Source organism: Homalodisca vitripennis, chromosome 2, assembly GCF_021130785.1.
Source record: "Homalodisca vitripennis isolate AUS2020 chromosome 2, UT_GWSS_2.1, whole genome shotgun sequence".
NCBI lineage: Eukaryota > Metazoa > Arthropoda > Insecta > Hemiptera > Cicadellidae > Homalodisca > Homalodisca vitripennis.
In genome coordinates, this window is record NC_060208.1 from 230,239,667 (window position 1) to 230,262,828 (window position 23,162).

The 23,162-nt window shown below is 30.0% G+C and overlaps 1 protein-coding gene across 1 annotated transcript; it reads left to right on the forward strand.

Moving 5' to 3' along the window:
* Nucleotides 1-12,561: 12,561 nt before the first annotated feature.
* Nucleotides 12,562-14,956, forward strand: LOC124353406. Its single transcript, XM_046803247.1, has 3 exons — nucleotides 12,562-12,605; nucleotides 13,199-13,267; nucleotides 14,328-14,956. Exons 2-3 carry the CDS (start codon nucleotides 13,202-13,204, stop codon nucleotides 14,562-14,564), a joined length of 303 nt encoding a protein of 100 aa, XP_046659203.1. The 5' UTR covers nucleotides 12,562-12,605; nucleotides 13,199-13,201; the 3' UTR covers nucleotides 14,565-14,956.
* Nucleotides 14,957-23,162: the final 8,206 nt, after the last annotated feature.

A 23,162-nucleotide genomic window follows, 5' to 3' on the forward strand; every position in this document is an offset into this window, starting at 1 on the left:
CGAAGTATGATTTTTTGAACTTATTTAACAAGCACTGCTCTTACTGAATGTAGAGAAGACAGGTTGACCTAGTTCACACACCAAGCTCCGGTTATGACAAATTAGTGTTTGTGTGTGTTTGTGTAATATGTGTTATCTGGTTTTAAATACAAGACATAAGCCAATTTTGTTTAGATTTTACGCAGGATACCTAATTAATTTCCAATTAATTAAAAAAGACATTGCAATTCAAATTTTTGGAGTACTAAAAATTGGAATGCACGCTTACAAGAAGTCTGAGCTGAATTGAAATATCTTACAGTAAATTAGTAAAATCTTAACTAATTTTACAAGGATGGGACAAGAAAAATGACGAAATATGATTTTTTATTGTATCCTCTGTGCAATAATTTATAGATGGATAAACTGTTGAACTCGTGTCTCACAACTCGATATAGCATATTATATAAATCATACGTTATAAGGTAAGGAATTCTTCTAAATATATGATAAATATATATTTTTCATACTAAATTGTAATTAAGTGCTATATAATAGATTTAATTTAAATTTTCCAATTTATCCTAAATTGACGTTTTCTGACTTCAATTAAAGATTTACTAAAACTTTATTATGTTCTAATTATATAGTATGAGTATAAGATGTTTAAAAAGATAAATTTAAATCGGGCAATATATGATCTATGTAAAATATAATAGTGTATGGAAAAAAGTTTAATTTTATACTAGGCATTGAGCGTAGTGCATAAAACCCATTTTGAAAATAATATTATTTCACACACGTCTTTCGGTATTAAACCATCAGTGAGAACATTAACCCCTAATTAAATAATAAATTATTTATTATTTACTTCGAGGTGAATGGTAACATTAACACTAAATTGCGACATTGCAAATTTCACTGTTATGCTGATGCCTTAAAAATGTACTCACACTTTAACATTATCGAGATAGACCAGACTGTGAAATTATGGAATTAAGAGATACAACAACGTGTTAAATGGGCTTTAAAAAATGGACTTAAGCTTAACCCGGACAAAACCCAACCGATGATTGTCTGTCATCAACGACAAAAAAAAAAAAATACAACAACAATATCTATGGACGGAAAACCTTTACCATACTTTAAAAGGGTAAAAAGTCTAGGTCTGATCATACGCAACACACTTGGACGGACCGATGCAGTGGTGTACACCTGTAACAGGGTGTTCACTGATGTGCACACACTGAAACCAATGCAAGAAATGCTACCATTTCACATTCGACTTCTGTCGATCAAATCATTAGTATTTCCTGTAGCCCTTAGCATTAAACTGCAAAGAGTACAAATTTACTGTATTCGCTTTCTGTTTTATTTACGACGAAAGGATCATGTTAGGCCATATTGAATTAAATAAAAATTTTTAAAATTAGTTGATTAAAGATCTATTAGAATTTAGTCATTGTTGTACTCTATAATTAATACGGACTCACAAAAATATTTAATTTAAGTTTTTGCCGGGAACTCTCTCTCTCTCTCTCTCTCTCTCTCTCTCTCTTCTCTCTCTCTCTCTCTCTCTCTCTCTCTCTCTCTCTGTCATCGTGCGTTATGCTATCACCCATCTTAGTTGTCTTTTGACCGAAGTCGGTTTTACATATATTTTCTTTATCAGTAAAATAAGGCTAAATCAACTATACCACGAAATAAGAAAGATTTGAAAATTACAATCACAACACATACACACTTTTTGACATATTCTCTATCGAAACAGAATAACTCTCACTCGTGAAAAGTCAAATTAATTCAGTTTGAAACCGCGGGTAACTGCTAGTAGCAAATAAAATTATTATGAATTGTTATATTGTTAGATTTATGATAAAAAAAGTTTAAAATTCCGTTAATCATTACATTTTACAACATGCGGATTATGCTTTTATAACTTTAATCATGGCTATAAATAAAAACCTTTAAACAACCTTTAGTTAATGTTGAATGTGGTATTTATCCTAAAGGCCTAATCATGAAAAGTATTAAGCCAAACGCAATTTTGTGTTTTCTGTAGGAAGTTAAATAACATTCCATTGCTATTTTATATTACTTTGGTGATTTTATTGCGTATGCCTATTATTTCTATTTGCGTCTTATCTAGGAATTGATTGAACCTTAGTGGTTATTACAAAATCTTATTTTAAACGTAATATTAAACATTTATTTGTTATTTCTTTAATGTAAATTTTTTCTCTACCTTCGATTGTAGTAACCCATGACAAATAAATCAGTGAACTAATTAGGAAATTAATAGTAATATATCAATAAAATAATGTCATAATATAACACGCACTTGGATTCCGGAAAAATTCGGACTTTGGATTTTACGTTTATTTCTTTAACTAATTTACTCATACTTTATGACAGCTTTAGATCTAAGTCCATTCACAAACTCAGAAGTCCATGTATAGGATATTTAGTCATAACAGTTTTTTCCGTAAAATTTGAAGAGATTTAAAAGAGCATGCTTTATCCGTATGGTTTGAGTTGTAATTAATTATCTTTGCGAACTTTATTATTAATTGGACCCGTTATTTATTGGAATTTACTAATCTGTTAATCTCCCTAGCCAAAGGCAAAACCATATTTTTTAAGTTCACTAATGGGGGGTGTTTGTTTGCAATTAAATGGTTCTCTTTAATAAATAGATTATTAATGTGTTCAGATTGTTGAAAAGCTTTACTATATGTCAAATATATTCTAAATATTACTACTACTAATATTAAAAGCAGAATCTCAAATCCATTACTTATCCATTATCTTTTCACAGGGTTTATCTAAACATTTATATTTGCCATAGAAAACCATTTAGGCAAAATCACTAAATTTACTCATGACGTTTTTTACACAAGTTCATACATAAATTCAATTTCTTAACACATTGACTGGTTTTATACGTTCACTATAGTAACTTAATATTTGTCACATAAATAATAACACTAATCGAATTGGTTATGGAATGAGCACTACGAGACTATATAAGCCATCAGTCGCCCTGGTTTTATTGCTTCATAAACCGACCTGTGACAAGCGCACCATCGCTGAATCCAATTACTATCTTTATCATGTCATAGTGCCATCCGTCCATCAGAAGATTATTACTTAGACCATTATCATCACATGGTTGACAATTTCATCAAAGCTGACATTTAAGACAGCTTTAACTTAATGGAATAAAATGAAATAAGTTAGTCACAAATCCAAACATAAGACAAAAACTGTAAACATTAAATTTAATTAAGTAAAATTGCAAGTAAAATACCCTAAAAATTCTGACGGAATAAACATGTATAACAATTTCACGTCATGTTAATTTCTATCATCAATCGTTTTATCTTATAGAAAGCAACGATCTGACAAAGTTGACTTGTGTGGTTGAAAGGATTTTAAATCTATATTATAATTGACTACTATTCAATTAAGATGTTCACGGCAACAATGTATTTCCTGTCTTATTGCCGATAAATTTTTAAATAATAATGTAAAACCCATAATCGTGTATAGCTTCGGTAAACGTCTCGGAATAACAAAAAGTCTGTGTAGGGCTCGAAAATGTGCGTAACAAAATTATTAAAATGGGGTTTTAAATGTTTTTCCGTGTGCCGAAAGGGGTACCTTAGAATTCATTATCAGTAAAAATTAAGCAATCGTTCGCCCGACCATGTACTTGATATTCTAAGGTATTTATTTAAGCTATTGATTTTGTTTAAACAACTACCAAGACAGGCAAACAATACAAACGCAATAATGCAATTCATAGCAACGTGTACCCCATCAGGCACACGACGGAACCTGTGAAAGATCGCGTGTACCCGATGGGGTACACGTCGTCGTGAACATGTTAAAATCAAATCTTAATAATTTATCAATAATTTTTGCTGAACGGCATCAATGAAAACAATAAAACCCCAATTTTGGCACTATAGATACACTCTTACAGTAATATATATGGGTTTAGCACGGTGTATGTCTCAGTAGAAAAAATTGAGAGATTTAGAGATATCGGAATGGAAGCTATTACCATGGTCATTACCAGGGATGGTCACATCAGACCTATTCCACTTGAGAGAGCGTTTCCTTGTGCCTGACTATAATATGTCATCATTTGTTACATGTAAAGGTACGTCCTTACGTAATGGGAAGACCTCTACTTAAGTACACAATGTCAAGGGACAGGATGACCTAAGAGGATTGAGGCTATTTGTGTCAGCTAAGAGTAATGTATAACTAACTTCGTGAAGATACGTTTAACTGTCTAGATATCAAATCCTATATTGATACAGTGTTTAATAAAAAAAAACTTTAACCATATTTTCTGAATTATTTTTATTTTTTATTTTATTTAGCCTTTAGCGTCATCGGCCATCAACAATCGGAAAACTTTGACGAAATCGAATTTGGTAGAATTTAACTTTTTATCATACGGTACGCTGTCAAGGACAATACCTTGGCTAGTAGATAAAAACTCACGCTGAGTCGTTGTAAAAGCTAAAAGATATACATTTTAAACTAAAAATATCGTATTGAAGTAGATGTATAACAAGATGTTATAACTTCTATCATTCTTTTACGACTAGATTCTGGTGATACTTGAGAATGGTGGGTCCAGAAATAAATAAAGTGTTATTAAAACGTGTATCATAGAAAAAAATTTAGTTATTTTTATTATGTATATGTCTAAAAATCTCAGTAAGACTTCAAATATCAGAGTGCAAAAATAGTGTGTTTAGTAATGTTCGTCGAAGCAATAGTTTATATTAGTGCTCCAAACAAGAAACAAGGACTTAAGTCTAAAAAGCTTTCGGTAAAAAACTGACACATATTTTTAAAATGATCTTCCGGTAATTGTATTTCAAACACAATATTTGTGTTTGCTGGTTAGTCTAATAAGTCTAATTTTTTCAAAAAGTGACTACTCCTTGTTGCTAGAACTACCTTCCGGTATGTTTGCAGGTCATTGAATTTTTGCCCCAAATAAGAAAAAAATACTAAGTCGGTCTAAGAAATATACTCCGATTGCAAAGCAACTACTTCCGGACAATAAAATCTTCTTCTTTTCTAAAGTATTTCGGTTACGGATAGTCTGTGGAGATCATAGTATACACGAATGTCATATTCCATCTTTTAGAACAGCTGTATGTTTAGCGATGAATATATATCATTTGAGATTATATCACAGACATATTATTATGTATATGATTATGTCACGAGTTTGTATTCTTCACCACTGCAATACGCAAGAAAATTAAATTGTAAAATATAGATATCCAAGAATTTTATTTTCATTCACTATGTATGTCATGAAGGATGTATGTACCGAATTTTATCTTTTCGAAATTCAGAATCGAAAATAGAGAAAATAAAACTCTAACTCTTCTAGGGATTGCTACTCCAGTTAAACTCCTATAAATGGTTCATGTTCATGAAATTTTCTTTTACTTTTACATGTTCATTATGAGAAAGGTGTGTAAAATTTCATCTCTCTAAGATAATGAGAAGTTTTACAACCAAGAATAAAGTTATTTTATAGAGTAAAACCCCATTTACCATTTAAGAATATGTTAGTTTTTCTTTAAAGAGCATAAGACACCTGTGACATTTCAACTTTGTAGGACATCGTGGAGTTGAGAAACAAATTACAATAATTCTTCTAGAAGCTGCATCCCCATTACACACTTTACAGGTGTTTTATCTTCAAAATTATATCTTATTACTGTATTTAGGAGATAAGGAGCGTGTGTGTAAAATTTCATCTTTCGAGGACTTTGGAATCTTTAAAAACAAACAATATAGTTCTTGTAGTGGGTGCTAATCTATTGAAACTTCTACGGGTGATTGAACTTCATTGATAAGTTTAGAACTAATATAGTTGTTGTAGTGGTTGTAGCCAATTTAAACTTTTATGGACGTATGATCGTTATGTATTTTTTTAGTTCTACCTCTTTAGTTATATAAGCATATGTTTGCCAAATTTCAACTCTCTGGTATATCGGGTAGTTAGAGAATTAGTGATGAGTTGGTGAGTTACTGATTGAGGACATGTTGTTATTTATACAGATAATGTACTGACCGATTTTGATGGATTAGGTATCGAAATATTTGTGATTAGATTTAAATAGTTTAAATATTTCTAAATTATTATAATGTTATTAGTTTTTTAATTAATCTTACGCACTAAATAAAAAGAGATGGGCCTTAGTTACATTTAGTTTTTATCGCCTATTATCCTTGGAACAGAATGTTAAACCTTTTTGGAGAGTTTTGTTACACCCTGTATGTTCACTTTAAAAATAAAGAAACACTATCAAGTGAAAGGTATAAACATATTTATATTACTTAATAATTACGAATCCAATAAATAAAGAATACATGATAAATATACACAACGGTGTGAATTTATTAAGTATTTTGTATTTATCAGTCATACCTATTATAAGACTCATTCATAAGTTCTGTATGTAAACCTCTTGCATAATTGAATCCCATAAAAAACATACTAATTATTATGGATAACCATGTATCATTTTGTATTATGCTGAGTAAAGATTCTAACTAATGTATAAATAAATTTACATCTGCAACTTTACTTACAAATACCAATACTAAAAAACTAAATATGATTTATTGTTAAATTTAAATATAATGAAATCTAGCAGAGAAATTTCTATTTTTCATAGGTACTCATAAACAATTTTCACCCCCTGATTTCAAGAACTCAAACAACTGCTCTTGGCACCTAAAATGTAGTTACTCTGAAATTTATTTCTTATTACGAATATTTTATATTAACAATAACTTTTATTGGTGTGTATTAAACCATTATAAAAGATATGACTTTGACTTCCTACGACAAGCAACATAAAGTTTGATGATAGTGTACTTCCATTAGATGTGGTTGAATGTTATGAAGCTAACTGTATGCAGGATACCTTTAGGGCTATTTGGTATATAGTTTTTAAAACTTATAGAATATAGTCTGGTTTTATTAAGAAACTTCTTTACACAGACAGATACAGTTAGTTGATGATGCAAGTTCCTCCAGAGAATTTATCTGAGGGTATAACACTTGATTATGAATCCTTCTAAGGAGGATTCATAATCAAGTTTATAGCTTAGGGTAATATCTCGAGAATGAACTGAAAATTGGATGTAGTTGCGGTCAATTCTTAATGAGAGCGTGACCATATTACTCCACGTAGAATGCGGTTCCTACGGGAGTCGCACTCATTTAGAATCAATGAAACTCAGCTCACATTTCATTTAAAAATCTCAAAAGTACACTACAAATTTCATTTATTATGATTCTAAAATTAACGAAGGTTCTGAAATATTGACCAAAACAGTTGGATAGCTTATAATAGCATACGCGCTATAAGTTCAAAGAACCCTTATTCCTGGAGGAGACTTTTATTTCATGGACAGACAGTTTGAAGGGTTGTGATTATTGTGCTGAGGTTATTAACGAGTAATTGTATTGAGGGAAGAAAGTGGGATTAATATGGACAATGTGAATTACTATTTAACGCTAAAAAATTCCCAAAAATAAAACTTGAGAACAATGATATTTTTTAGTTTGTAACATAACATTATAAAAATGTTGTCTAAAAGAAACAAAATTCAATCATCCTTCGATTCTCCAATTAAATATAAGGGAATAACACAACACATTGTATCATCTTGATTGCATCAAAAATGAAATGAGTTACGAAAGTGTTCATTTGCCACTCTACCACTTGCATTATAAACGGAATTAACTACAAAAAAAGGTTTCTTCTGAACGATTGCCTGAACTGCCAGAGCGGGGAAATAGACGAAGCATTAAGTAATGTAACAAGGAATGCCCGGGAAAATGTGCAAGATATGTAGAAAATATTTAAGAATCTGATTGGGCAGCAGTGTCCAGGGAAGTAATCATCGAGCATATTGTGATAAACTTCTGTATGGATAAGTGTTACTGTTATCATTGCTATCATCTAGGTTACAGTACCTACTTATATGTTAATACAAATTTTTATGATGAATGATTTCTTTTTCAATACTTTTTCTACGGTAAATTTAGAAAAATACTGGAATAACAATGTTACATCACACCAATAAGATTAATTTTAATATTGTTTCTTGAAAATTGTGATGAATCAATATTACATAAATAGTATGTTGAACGATTCGACTTCTTTCAGAGTTGTAAGACGACAAGGCTCACACTTACGACATCGAGCATTGTAATCAGTGTTACACCGTGACTATCACTCGCATAAAAGTGATGATAAGATGGCGCTAATTATTACTGTCAATAAGCAAACTTACAAAGATGATTTTCCGTACTGCGCTGAATGCAATAATTACAGACAGATCGGTGCCGTGTTTAGTTCTTTTTTGAAAACTGTTTTATAATATTTCATCCATGTCAAACTTAACATTATATAATTATGAAACTTAATATTTTTTGGACACATACACAAATTTTACTCTTGCTTTATTCAGAAGCTTGATGAGATTCATCTGTTCTAAAAATTACATGTAAATTAAGCAGACATTATGTGGATATCTTAAATAAATCCACAAGTTAGCATTGTATGGCAACAATGCATTAAGTGTAACCAGGCTATTTATTAAGTTAAACACCGAGTAGCATATCCAATTAATGTACCCTAATGAGCATAATTAAATTAAATTGTTTCATTTACCCCATAGTGCAATCGTTACTAAATCCAATTATATATAAAATTAACTATTTACAAAATAATTGAAGTTACCTTGAACAGAGTTGAATTTTGGAAAATGCTTAGATAGATGGGATCCATATTAAATTTAATAATAATATTTTATTGTGAATTATGCATTATACTTATATAGCTCTATGATGGATTAAACATATTCTGTGATATTTTAATACGCGTTGTTTTCACATTGAATTGTAATAAATGTACGGCTTTCAGTATAGTTATCATTTATTATTTTGGTTTTACTCAGCCAATTTCGTGAAAAAAATTAGTTTTATCTTACACAATACAGGAAACTGCGTGATTTGGAACATGTATGTGATGTATTCAAATTTTTAAAACTGCCTTTAAAATTAATTTAAAACCTTTTTTGATATAGGTAATTTACAATTACTCAGACTGGAGATCGTAACTCTGCTACGTTGCGCCATGCGAGAGAAAATTGAATAGTTTACTTTATGCCTTCAATTCACCTAGCTTTGGTTTAACCTTTAACAGCCCACGTGTTCAGGGCAACACTACAATAAATAATGTTATGATTAATTAAAATATACTCAATGGGTGTCTTGTTTCTCAAATGGGTTCTATAAGGAACACCTAAAGTCTGAATAGTTTGTTATATTTTTTTTAATGTCACTGTGTTTATAGCATAATATCTAAAACTGTCCGGAAAACATTATGGATAGGTACTGAGCTACAATGCAAACAAAGCCATGTTTCTGGAACTATATTTATTCAACGTAGAAGTTGTAATACACGCGCAAAGCTTAAAATAAAAAGCAATACGTAATTATTTCGCTTATATTTTAAGCTCTTAACCAAGGCCAGTGTCTAAAATACAGCCCACCATTCATTAGATTACTAAATGAAGAAAACATTTTTAAGTTTTCTTTATTTGCATATACGGTTGGTAAGTGATTGTAAATCCGTTTAGGATTGGGCAAAACAGGAATAGAATAATAGGAAAATGTTGCAAAACAATTGCCTACTAAATATTAATGATTATTAAAACGATTTTCCTGTTTTGAAAGTAAGTTTTTAACATCGATCAAGTCTGAAGTTTATTATACCTTACATGGTTAATATTTGCGCAGTTATATGTTTAATACTGAATTTTCCTGTTTAATTAAAACTTTTGCTGAATCATCACTAAAGTACATGTTAAGGGATTTTGACATAAATCCAGGTTATAATGTAATTAAACACCTGTATTTTTGTGTTATAAGAGTAGCACCTGAATAACTTATAACGATCCTGCGTAACTTAATGCATTATACCTCTTAAATATTTCCAAATTTATTTTTATAGAAATATTATATTTACTGCACAGATCCGAAAATCATACCGTACATAGCATTTGGTAAAAATTTGTGTATTTCGAAAATGAAACGTAAATACTACGTAATTTCTGTTAATATTCTACATCGTGCAATTTTAATAAAGATCTGTTATGAACCAGCTTCCTGAACCAGCTCTTGGTGAGTCGAAAGAAGGCATGATTATAAACAGATATAAACTTAACGCGGTGAAATAGATGCCCTCTAGACAACAAGGTCCTGTAGTGGTAGTAAAGAATACATGGCACAGTTACATATTCATATAGTTATAAAAGATAAAACTAACTTCTTCCAGTAGCCAAAAAACAGAATTGGCAGTTGATGGTATAATTGTTGTGGTTTATTATTATTATTAATGAGAGAAAATATTTGCAGTTTCAAACCACACATGCATTCGTAAGGAAGATTGTTTCTTTTTAGGAAAATTTACAGAAGTTAAATTTAATAACGATATTTTATTCGTTCATTCGTGTGCTTTGTGCTTGTAAGCAACTGATCATGTATGGGTAAGAAGCACACGCTCTGGCTCATAGATTTTTAGAATGCCTCAGCACATGACTGCATTGTTTGATAAGTCCTTTCTTGTTATGGCTTGGAGGTTGTGGAATGCCTTCACTCAAACAATTACTTCCATCGATAGCTGTTCTCGGTTTTTGGCGAAACTAACAGATATCTATCTTAAGCGGTTAGCCGAGGCAGGTCCGGTCTGTTATGCTGTGGTGCTGTGGGCGTGACACTGACATAGGGGCGAATATTAGATTGTGTGTTATAAAAGTTAAAGGACTCATTACCAATAACTACTTTAGCTTTAGTTTTATATATATATATATATATATATATATATATATATATATATATATATATATATATATAATTTTAAGCATTAATTAAGTATTACCTTAAAAATAAAAATAATTAAATATATAAATATATATACACATTAACAGTATCATTTTATTTCATATGTTTTAAGAATAAAAGAAGTGGTTAACTTATTAGTTTATTAAATTTTAATTTTATCATGTTAAGATATTATATTCACTTCACCACATTGTTTAAATGTAATTATTTTTTTAATTGTTTTTTATTTTTAAGGTAATACTTAATTAATGCTTTAAATTTTACATTGTTGCAGGTTTGGGTAAGAAAGGGCCATGCCGCCCTAACTTTTCCTGTATAAATAAAGAATTTTTCATTTCATTTCATCATACTATCAAACAAGCTCCAACTTTAAAATACCAGGAATAAAAATCTGCATGAGTTCTGAAGAAAAATATTATGTCGTAAATTGAAACTTATTATTTTCATATAACTAAAAAACCTGTAGGAAGAGATTTTACGGTACATTACTCCAAATCCAGACAAAATTTTGTGGGTTTCTTTCTTTAATCTCTCATCGTTCTTTAAATGGAACTATATCATTGCCATGATCCAGATTTCTAGGTGAAGAAATCTCTTATGCAGAGATTTTTTCTTGGACAGGTTTGAGTTTTTATGTAGCTTATGAGCCCATGCATATAAAATATAGATTTTTAAGAAGTTGTTTGGAAGTCCTATGCTTCTAACTGTTTAAACTAGCAAGGTATCAAGATTAGGAGATTCTGAGATTTTTAAACTCTATAAAAAGCCAAATCACACTGATTATTCGTTTCATAAAATTTCAAAACTTCAGAGCCTGACTAGATTACGAGTATGATCCAGTAGTTATAGTGGATACGGGTATTTATTTAATAACTAGTATAAATCATAACGATATTTTGGTAACATGCTAACACCAAAGTATGGCTTATATCTTACTTACAGTTGGACGAAGCCATACCGGACCTTAAATGTTGTACAACACCCAAATGCTAACCATTACAGAATATTATACCATATATGTTTTACTAATTTTAATTTTAATAAAATATTTAGAGATAAGAACTACACTTGCAATATGCAATATTCAACAATACATATACAATAAAAGGGTATTGTAATCAGTTATTCTGTCGTTTATGATTGTACTAAATCCAGTTAAATGTATCCCGGAAATATAGGTAGGCCTACATAATGCATTTTGGGGGATATAATTATATGTTCTTCTCGAACTCGTGACTCAAGATTATTAATCATTTAATGCAATAAAAGTGTCATTAAGAATTGATATGTGTGAAGTTGAGTTTGAACTATAACGAGTTGTAATTTCAGCTTCAGTTACTTTTACAATTAGACAAAGCAAAAGACAATTGCTCTGCTTCAGTTGATTTCATACTTAAAATATAATGAACCAACTATAACACATCTTCTTTTAAGCAGCTGGCTTGACAATAGATCTTCGTTTCTTTGCAGATATGGAAGAGCAGTTTTCATCATTGGTCACACCAATTAACCCTATAAAAAAGACAATAGATTCGCAAGATCTTAACAGCTTTAAGGATCGTTAAATTTATGATAAGAGATCTATGAGGTAAACTAGTCAGTTTACGATTCACTATCAATCTACGTGTACGCACAGTGCAGGGAAGTATGGCATCTTGTAAGTGTTAGTAACTTAAACTTTTAGATAAAATAAGTAATTTATTCAGAAGTTAAAGCCCTATTTATATGACGATTCCAATGTTATGGTTATTTTGAAATGTTTTAAATATATTAATTTTTAAATAACAATGAATACTTTGATTTACGTATAATTAAATTCTTGTCTTCGCTTGATAACCTACGATGTAATTTTGTACGAATATATATTTTAATGCATTGACAAAAGTTCATTGTTTTTCATTTACGTACACAAAACCAAAAATATTATAAATGCCTGTATAATGCCTGGAGATGGTACCAGTTTAAAATATTGAATGGTTAGAATAAAAATTTTTGTAACTTTTAGCTACCATTTTAAATAATATTGAATATATTATTTATTAATACGTAAAAGTTCAAACATAAAAATTGCATTTGGTTTATAGCATTTTTATGAATATTTAGATTTAAACTAAACATGTTATTTTACCTAAATATATTTTAATTTTTATATACAGGACATAGTATTATGACCCTAATTTACTGTTAGCTAAATTTTAAAATCTATCATGCTTATTGGTTATACACAAATATTTACCCTGTTTGTTGCAGAAAATGTTCGCCATAAACCTTTTCTATATCTCCTTTGCAGTGGTCTTAGTTCATAGCAACTCTCAACCGGTAAAGAAATTTTTCACTACGTTTTTATAGTTCTTTTTACATTAAGGTTCCTATACTATCTTGAGATTTATAACTTATGTTGCCAAAATTGTACTTCTTTATTACAAGTATCTTTTTAACTGTTTTAAAATACACTCTCTTACACTAAATGTCATGGTAGCTACTTTATAACAGCTTAAAAGGAATACCTAAGCTTTTATATTATTCCAAACAATTCTGTATTACAAATCCACTGACATCACTTTAATATTAATTGCCTCAAGCTATCAACCATAAATTAAAACTTTTATGAAGAAGTTATTTGAAATCCTTATTAAGATTATAGGTAATAAATGATATCTATAATTTTTCAAATATTTATAAATGAATAATTTAATTATCATCATCACTCTCCTTTGATAAAATGGATCCAAACCAAATCCATAATCTTAATCCATTATGTTTTAATACGCTTTTGGTAAAATCGAATAATGATAATATAAATTATTGTTATTTACTTTCTTAATAATAAACACAATATATTTCTTCTGTTTCATAAATTCTGTGTTACCTAATACAAAATACAAAATTTTACATGCAAAATCCACCACTGTTCAAGTATATGTCTCTACAAGCATAGAGTGTCTAATAAATAGGAAGTAACTGATAGTGTAAGAAATAAAATTATTGGTTTACAGAAGGGTTTCAGCTCGTCAGGACACCGACATGGTCAAATGTTATTATTCTATCACAATAATCTAGGCAAAAATTTTCGTAAGATTCTTTTCATATATTTTTTATTCATTTTAAATAACTATAAATCTTTTTATAATCATCTCTGTTCCACTATGTAATTTTAACTGTAGTATTAATATTATCGGTAAAAAACTATAAAAAAAGGAATACTATCTTGTATGATTTTACTTAGATTTTGTGTATTTATAATGTCCGTTAGAGCGATATTGTATTACATTGAGTGAAGTTATTTCTTTAAGTTATAACGTATGTTCTATGAAAACAGATTTTATATAATTTTAAGTATAATTACAGTTTGACACAGCCATACGTGTTTGCATTTCAGGGACTAACACCTCCATTTTCAAACGATGAACGTCCAACAGCCAGGGAATGGCCAACTTCAAGAATCGACCCACCAACAACCTACGATAAATCATCTTCAAACACCGATCCATTTACAGCAAACAACGAGCTTCCATCAAACAATGAGACACCTACACCGAGTGAAGCTCCAAATGAAAACTATTACCCAGCAACATCTAATGAAGATCCGCCTTCAAGTTATGACCGACCAAAGTGATGATCCGCCGTCGAGCAATATCCTTCCTGCAGCCAACGGCGAACAAACTTCAAACAATGAGCCACGTACAGAGAGTGAAGATCCAAATAACACAATTACCCACCAACGTCTTATGAAGATCTGCCTTCAAATTATGAGTGACAGAAGTGAAGATCCGCCTTCAAACAAAGGCTTTTCTACAGACAACGACAAACAAACTTTAAACATTGAGCCACCCACAGTGAGTGATGATATACGTAACACAAGTATTCACCACCATATATTAAAGATCCGCCTTCAAATTATGACCAACCGAAATTCAATGATTGAATGTGTGCCGTAATTTAACTAATTGTTGTCTATTTAGTCAATTAAAAATTAAAGTCTGCAGATTAAATGGTTCTCAAGGTATATATTGTTCTCCAGTTATTTCACATCAGAGTGAAAATTAAAAAAATATACACATTAAGTCACAATAAATAATGCATGTGTTAACATATTGTGTTAATGGGTCAAATATTAAAATCTCATGAGTGTACTGAATTTGATACAAATAAATTTATTCTGCTACTCCATACTTGCCATCATGGTTACCCACAAGAATAATGTGAAATAATTATTTAACACTCAATAAAATCCAAACTAATGAAAATTACTATCACCGAGCTATATACAGAAATCTATCATTCCTTTATAACTTGATTTTCTTTATACATTATACGTAAATAGGGTTTAGTAACAATTACAAGGGTATAAGTCAGTTGCTTCTGAAGTATCGTGTAAAAAGAACATACAGATACACCTAAACACAAATCGTAGAACCCTTGAGCCATAGGCTCAGCCAATTAACATAAATTATTTTATTATAGCAGTTCCACACTGAGGAAGTGAATTACCAACTTATTGATTCAGTAGTAGGACTACATACGTTATTTACTATCCTGTCAAGTTTGCAATAGTTTCATAGTTATTAATTTATAAAAATTCAGGATTTATCCTTAACATCTGTGTTAGAGAGCTCAAATAATGATCCAGTTCTCTCTTAAACTATGGAATTACAAAACATAAGTTACCATATTCAGTAGATGTGGAATGGTTGCGACTGTTTTCCTATCCTGTATGTCCATGATTCCTTCTAATGTCCGTTTCAATTTCAATTCAGTCCAATGTCAATCGTTAAAAATACCTGGATATTTAAAAATAATCCCATGCTTCTCCCGTGGTAATGGGGAAGTATGGGGCCTGCTCTAAATTAAGATCTGATAATTCTGCAGCATGAGGGTTTTAATAAAATTATAGTGTAAAGTGAATTATTAAGACGATACATTTTTCAAATATATATGACTGTCTCTCATACTCCTATATTAAATATACAATAGTAGTTGGCATAGAGCAATCTAAGTAAAACAAATGTACGTTTTAATCCCTTACTAAAGCATAGGTATCCAGCTAGTCGTATGTATATTATGAATGAACATTTTTTTAAGATATTTGGAAATTTTGATGTTGGATACTCAATTATAAAAACTTAATGGACAGATGTGGACGAAATTTCTGACTTTATTATGTTTATAAAACTGTGACATATCTTTTTTCTGTATATCATCCACAAAATACCCTTACCGTAAATAACAAAACGCATCGTGTCTCACAGGACATCAGTACTTCGTACTTATTTGTTTGCATAAACACTCGTTGTTTTGTGAAATGCATACAGTAATTATACATGGCGTGATAAATGGGACATCGCTCCCTATATTTAATGATAGGCATATGATAATAATTATATTTATATACGATAATATAATTTCTATACTAAACCAATTAAATAAGATGATATATGTAATAGACATTTAGAAACGAGAGCATATACTCTCCTGATGCAGTTCTAAACATATTCATAAGTTTTAAAATCTACTATTCAGATAGAAAGCAAAGGCTGTGAGCTTAATAAATAGCTCATCCCATAAATAGCGAATCCATACCTTTATGGAAATTAAATTAATCGTAATTGCTGTTAATAAATCGAGACAGTTGCAAAGTTCATATCTTTATTTCCTTTTATGTGTATGCCTGTTTAGGTTTTCTAAACGTTTCGAACATAATTATTAATAATTCCCAGATATTATTTCACCCGTGCAAAACAAGATATGAGCGTCAGAATAAACTCTTGATACCTTTATGAACACTAAAATAATCTCATGTACGCCAAATTACGTTATAAATATTTCATATGAATCTCTTATATTACATCATAAGTGCTTTTACTTAGTACTATAAGGATGTCAATTTAAAAAAATGCTGTTGAAGCACTGTGTTTCGGCTAGCTAGTGTACATATAAGTTGCAAAATATTCCATATTTAGTAAGGGACTGCGGAAATGTAAGTTCGTCACGTAAAAAATACTGTATAATTAACCCTAATTAGCGACATTGACGTGAAAAGAAAACGTACAAATCCTACTTAATAATCTGTTGGTACTAATAAAATTCGTTTGAGTGTAATTTGCTAACGAGTTAGAGTGACGTCAATTCCAGGGACTAATGCTATTTTAACTTAACACTTGCAACTTTCTCAAGTACTTTGCACACGTCTACCAAATCTAGAGATGTGTGTCTCAAATTCAAAGAAAAGTGTCTTACATTAAATATTTACTTTATGACATATAATAGAAGGATAAAATTTTCCGTTTGTCAGCAAATGGCAAAATATTATTATTTTGAATGTCATTATGTAACAAAAGATTATAAAAATGTTAACAGTCTGGCTGCTATTGGATGAAACTAATATTAGAAAAGGCAAATACTAAGGTAAATGTTTTAGATTATCTGGTTCCTTAAAAATATTTTTGTTTTCACAGTTATACATTATTCAAAGAGTAATGGAAATGTTTAAGTAGGTCCATAGAAACACGTAATAAATGTACACTGGGAAAAACACACACGTAATGTAAGGAAAACAGGGGGGAAAAATTTGAAAAATTTAGCATAAAGGTAACATATAATTTCGAATTAAATAAGGCAAATAGAAACGAACATTTGGTTTGGAATTATATTAGTTAGGTTATGGAATACAATAAAAAATCGTGAAGAGTTTTATGTTTGGTAAAATATTTTTCTTTTGCGGCAAATCCCTTATTAGGCATTCAATTTAAAGGGAACACTGGTTAACCTTCATTTGAATTATTGTTTTTTAACAAACTTTATTGAAGTATTTGTGATAAATAAACTATAGTTATAGGGCTATACAATTAGTTGTAGTGTATTAGTTGCAAAATTAAATACAGCCATCTGCTTCTTTTACATCGTTATCTGAAGTGGTTGTACTGAAAGTGAAGGGAACAATTTTAGAGTGGCAGAGTACACTAATGTACAGTCTAATCTGATTGCATCTGATAGAGACGAAGCATCATGTCTTTGCCCCTGTAAGTACAGTCGGGACATAAAACTGTTGTGCACTTTTAAAGATATTTGGTCCATTAATTAACCAATAAAATCTGACGGTCCAGGGCGTAATTAAGTTCAGGGAAGATAAATAAGAGGTGAAAGGACATACGAACATATTTTTTGGATACAGGAATGTTTATACAAGCCTCCATCTTTAACATACAAGAGTACAAAACCAAAACTCCACACATTGTACATACTTAATAGTGGTTACACTCTTTTTTCTGTGGGTTAATAAGGGCAAATATGGTGAGATTATTACTGTTTTTTAAATTATTTATGAAGCTTTGCCACTCTTAAAATAATTGTAATAATGATTTATCCTGGAAAAATATTGCAGATGAAATAATTAAACTAATTTTAAAAATAATATTTATGGAAGTCCAGACTCTATTTGGGGCTCAAGTTTTAGTAGCAACATTTAATGAATAAGAATAATTAATTACCCACCTGATGAGACAGTGAGAATGCCACTTCACGTAGATTGCACTGCACAATTATTTTTATATTTTGTAATCTTCAGACAAATATAACTCCTGGAGTCAAGTCTTGCGGCAGCGTCAGTTTCCAGACACTGTGCTAAGATGAAGATGAACTGGGGCTGAACTTAAAATTTTTATTAAATCAACAGTCTTACCATAACTATTGTATGTGAAGACAAACAGCTACTAATTATTTTATTTTAACGCAACCCCAACCTCCCGTGAGACAGATCAATTCAAACATTTTTGCAACACATTAAAATCTATTTAATTTCTACCTTTTTTGGCAGTGATCATACTATTGGATGTTTTTCATATAGTAAGGATGTTTTTCTCCACTTCAAAATACCGAAATTCTGTTATCTATAATATCAAATACAATATTGAATATTTCAAATATGCGTATTATTAAATTATACCAATAGGTAGATTATAATAATTGTGACCACAATGAGTTCTTTGAAATATAGTATTTGAAATAGTTATTTTGTTTTCTACAAGTCATACACAAACGAATATTACGAGTACGTGAGTGAAGTGAAGTTGTTTTTAACGTTGTATAAGTACAACAAATGTGTTAAACAGCTCTAAAAGAGCCTTCTATCATAAACATTGGTCATTCTTTTCGAACGAACAAAACTAGAGACGGCGTATAACAGAAAAATTAGTAATCTTTAAAACAGAGCAATAACAGTAGTAAATCATAATGTTAGTTATAAGATCAGATCGGTTAAAACCTTTCGTTGATCTACCTTTACTTACAAAGATACATACATGTATAAAGTGCCTTCATCATCTGCAAACTTGCAAAGGTATAATCTACATCGTACAAAATTAGTTTTGTACTTTATCAGAGGAAGTTAAAAACCTTTATCCGGGTTGTTCGAAACTGTTAATCATAAACGGTAAATAACATGAAACGTATAGAAAATTGTTAAATAGTATTAATAACACTTAAATTAAATTGACCTTCACCACCCATTTTCCAAAAACTTAAAAAATCCAGTACAAGAAGATAAGCAAAGTAAAACCTGATGATAATAAATCTTAAAACTTATTTCACTAACTTTTATTAAACATTTACACAAACGATAAAACCTGAATTTTCCAAGTTTAAATTATTTTTAAATTGTTAACTACCCGAATTACTCGCACATGTTTCCATTATCCATTTGAGGCATCGGATATCAAAGCATCACCATTTTGCAGAAAAAAAATTAAATCAAAAACCTTTTAAACGACAAAGATAAAATGTTCCTGACTTATTAAATTTCCGCAACTACAGTTTTTTCCGGAAATAATACATACTCAATAATACATAATAAAATATATACTCAAGACACTAAGATGTATCTCTCTCTGTAAAATCATCCGCGGAATGGTGCAGTTTACTAAAATCAATGCGTTGTAACCTAACTGACATTCCGAGAACCGTATGCAAAATTGAGCGTTGAATATTTATAGGTAATGAATTGTTTGGAAACTAACTATGTCTGTTATTCACCTACATTTCATCACTATCATTTCATTTTACAATTTCCCTACTGAGTGATGATTATTTATTCATTAAGGTGTATAAACTAACGATCAAAACTACTAGTATATACATAGTGATTTTTATTTGCAAGATTTATTTCCGAAAATTAATTGAAATATTTTGCGCCTTAAATCTGAATTTCTTCCATCTGTTTCAGAAGGGATATTTTAAGTTTTATTCCAGTGCACCCCTGGTAAAACGTTTCAGTCTGAGCCTATGAGTACGATCAAATATGTTTTGTGAAAATGTTGATCAAGACTGCACCCCTCAAAAGTAAATTTTATTTCATCGTAAGTTATCACATAATAAGATATACAAGTAAATTTTTAGAAAATTTCTATTTGTGTTTGTTGGCGATAGGCAATTGAGTAAAATAAATCCCGAATACACATGTATTATTAGAAAAAGTACGAAATGTACCATTGTACTATGGTCAATTTATAAAAAAGGAGTAATTACTCGATGATTTATTACCTGTCTCTATTAGCTTTCAAAATTTCAGTTGAAAATCTCCAGGCAACGTATAACAAAGAAGACATCAAATTATTAGGAAAACTACTATAAGTACTGCAATCTATAATTTTGTTACAAGTGATTATTTTAAATGTAACGTTATTAAATATAGATTACAGTTTCTTTTAAATTTTAATATAGTTTAGTTGCCTATGTTTTGTGTCCATTGTCGTCTTTATCCTCCTCTTCATTGCAACTTTTGTAAATTGACCGTTATTTCTATTTTCTTTCCATTTATATGCGTCTTTTTAGTTATATTCTATATTATTTATGGTACTGTTTCTAGTGTTGGCCAGTTAGACCCGCGTATACCACTTTTCTGACATCAGATCACGTTGGAATAACTGAGCGTTCACTTGATCTGAGCTTTATTAGAGGTACTATCTCTAGGATTATTTTCTTTTTTTCCAGAAGTGCTGGGTGGCGCAGAAGCCCGCACTGATGGTCAAGGGTGTTTCGGATCCCTACTATTCCGACGTAAACTCAGCTATTGTTTAGGCTTTCATCCCTCTTATATATTTTGAAATACCTATACATTTATTTTAGGTGAAAAATGGTAAATTGTGTACAGTGGCTAACGTAAACAATTAACAACAGAAATATATGTTAACCTAACGTTGCAAGTTGGTTGAAACTTACATATCTACAATTATCGCAGATTATTTGCGAAATGGCTAAGATATGGTATAGGTAATCACTTGATAAGGTATTAGTTACTTACTTTAATCCCTATTTCGATAAACGAAAAGTGTATTTATTCCAATATATCCAAGCAATGCGTTTAGAGTTACTGTGAACTTCGATTTAATAAAGCCTTAAACGAAAGAAAAAGTCTGGTAATGCTTTGTAAACAAACAGTGATACTATTGGATGAAAGATAATAAAAATATTAGTGTACTGGAAAAATTAGTAAGACTTAACCCAAATCCTAATAAATCTTTAATTAAAGTAATGTAGCGTTTTGTATCTTTTACCAAATATAACGCAAAGTACAAAATTAATGCAGAAATACAAGTTATGGAAGCGAATACAAACAGAAAACTGTACGATGGCGCTTAATGAAAGCGATATCAACAAATTAATGCATATTATGGATGTCCAAAATAGCATCGCATTATGGGATATAATACGAAACATCTAGATAAAATTTGATACGTAAATGATATTGAAAGATTATCATAATTGCACTATCACAATCTTAGTTACGTATTTAAAATTCACTGATGGATATGTGACGTGAATGCCACAAGGATACATAATGTATGCATAGTATACTTTTGATGCTATGTAAGGCGTTTTTGCATTTTAAACCTGTCTATTTGTTAAATGTTTACTGTAATAGAGTTTACATCAACATCATTATTTTCCGCATTGTGTGACTGTAAGGATGACAGAACTAGAATGATGGTAACCTATTGACTGCGACAGCGGAGGCAGTTTGGCTGATGACCGTCGCATTAGTCATATTCCTGCATGAGCCAGTACAGTCTGTTGCGTCACACCCACGGAACGTCAAAGACAGGAACTAAAAACTGATGTTACTGGTGACAGATTTTTGTAAGGTAATGAAACTTATTATAAATAATGTACAAATCCCGTGAAAATAAATGTACGCAAATTTCAATAATATACATTGTTTATACGTAATTCGTCACTATATTAAGAATATGTATGCAATGAAAAATATTTGAATGTCGGTTGGTGTTTCGTTTTAATTATATATTCTGCCTTGTTTAGAAAATATGATGTATAGTTATAAAATGTTTAAAAAATAGAGGTTTATATTTTCATATTATTGGTTATTCTGTCCAAACGTATAGTTATTAATAATAGTCAGTTTGGCCAAAATGTAAGGTAAAGATATACTGCCCTTCTTGTTAGTCTTGTACATATCATAGTGTACAAGAGGATGTACATACAGGATGTCCAAACATTAATCAACATTGGATTTCTTAGATCAAAATAAGTAAGCAGTTTTACATAAACCATATTGCTATCTTCTTCAGTTTAACGCCTTACTATCCGTTTTTTAGTGAATATAGATACAAAATTCTTACTTTTTATACGTTTTCGTCGAATTATGACCTGTATAAAAATATGAAGATAAAAAATCATCTAATTTTCCAGAAATAAAAAATACTGACGAAAATTCAAACAACAAAATTTAAGAAGAGTGGTTTATGAACACTTTATAAATGTTGTGATGAACTATTAGTTACTTTAGTATGAACCTATTTTAAGCCAAACTTATTTTAGATTGGTTAGTAATATTAAATTAGGAAAGGTATTACTCAACATAATCCTCCACTTAAAAATACGCCACTATAGTTAATAAAGCTGTTTTACTGCTAATTAATAATCAGATAAATGTTGCGTTTAGCACCTGAAATTATTAGTTCATTGTTAATATTTAATTCAGCTTGATTTAACTCTATATGTAATATATCACTATCTAAACTTCGATTGTAACTGAAAATTGTAGTACATATATTCTATTTAAAATAAAGTATATCAATGAAATGTTAATTTGCAAAATTATTAGATAACACTGATATTAAACCTTAATTAAAATTGGTGTAAATTTATTTCTTTATAGAAGGGTTTAATTTTTCAAATGATATTAATGCTTCAAAACGTTCTC

What these genes read in the sequence shown, in the direction of transcription:
- LOC124353406 (XM_046803247.1), top strand. Translation starts at nt 13,202, where the DNA reads ATGTTCGCCATAAACCTTTTCTATATCTCCTTTGCAGTGGTCTTAGTT. An exon ending in TTCATAGCAACTCTCAACCG is followed by an intron (nt 13,268 to 14,327) that starts GTAAAGAAATTT and finishes TTTGCATTTCAG; the next exon opens with GGACTAACACCTCCATTTTC.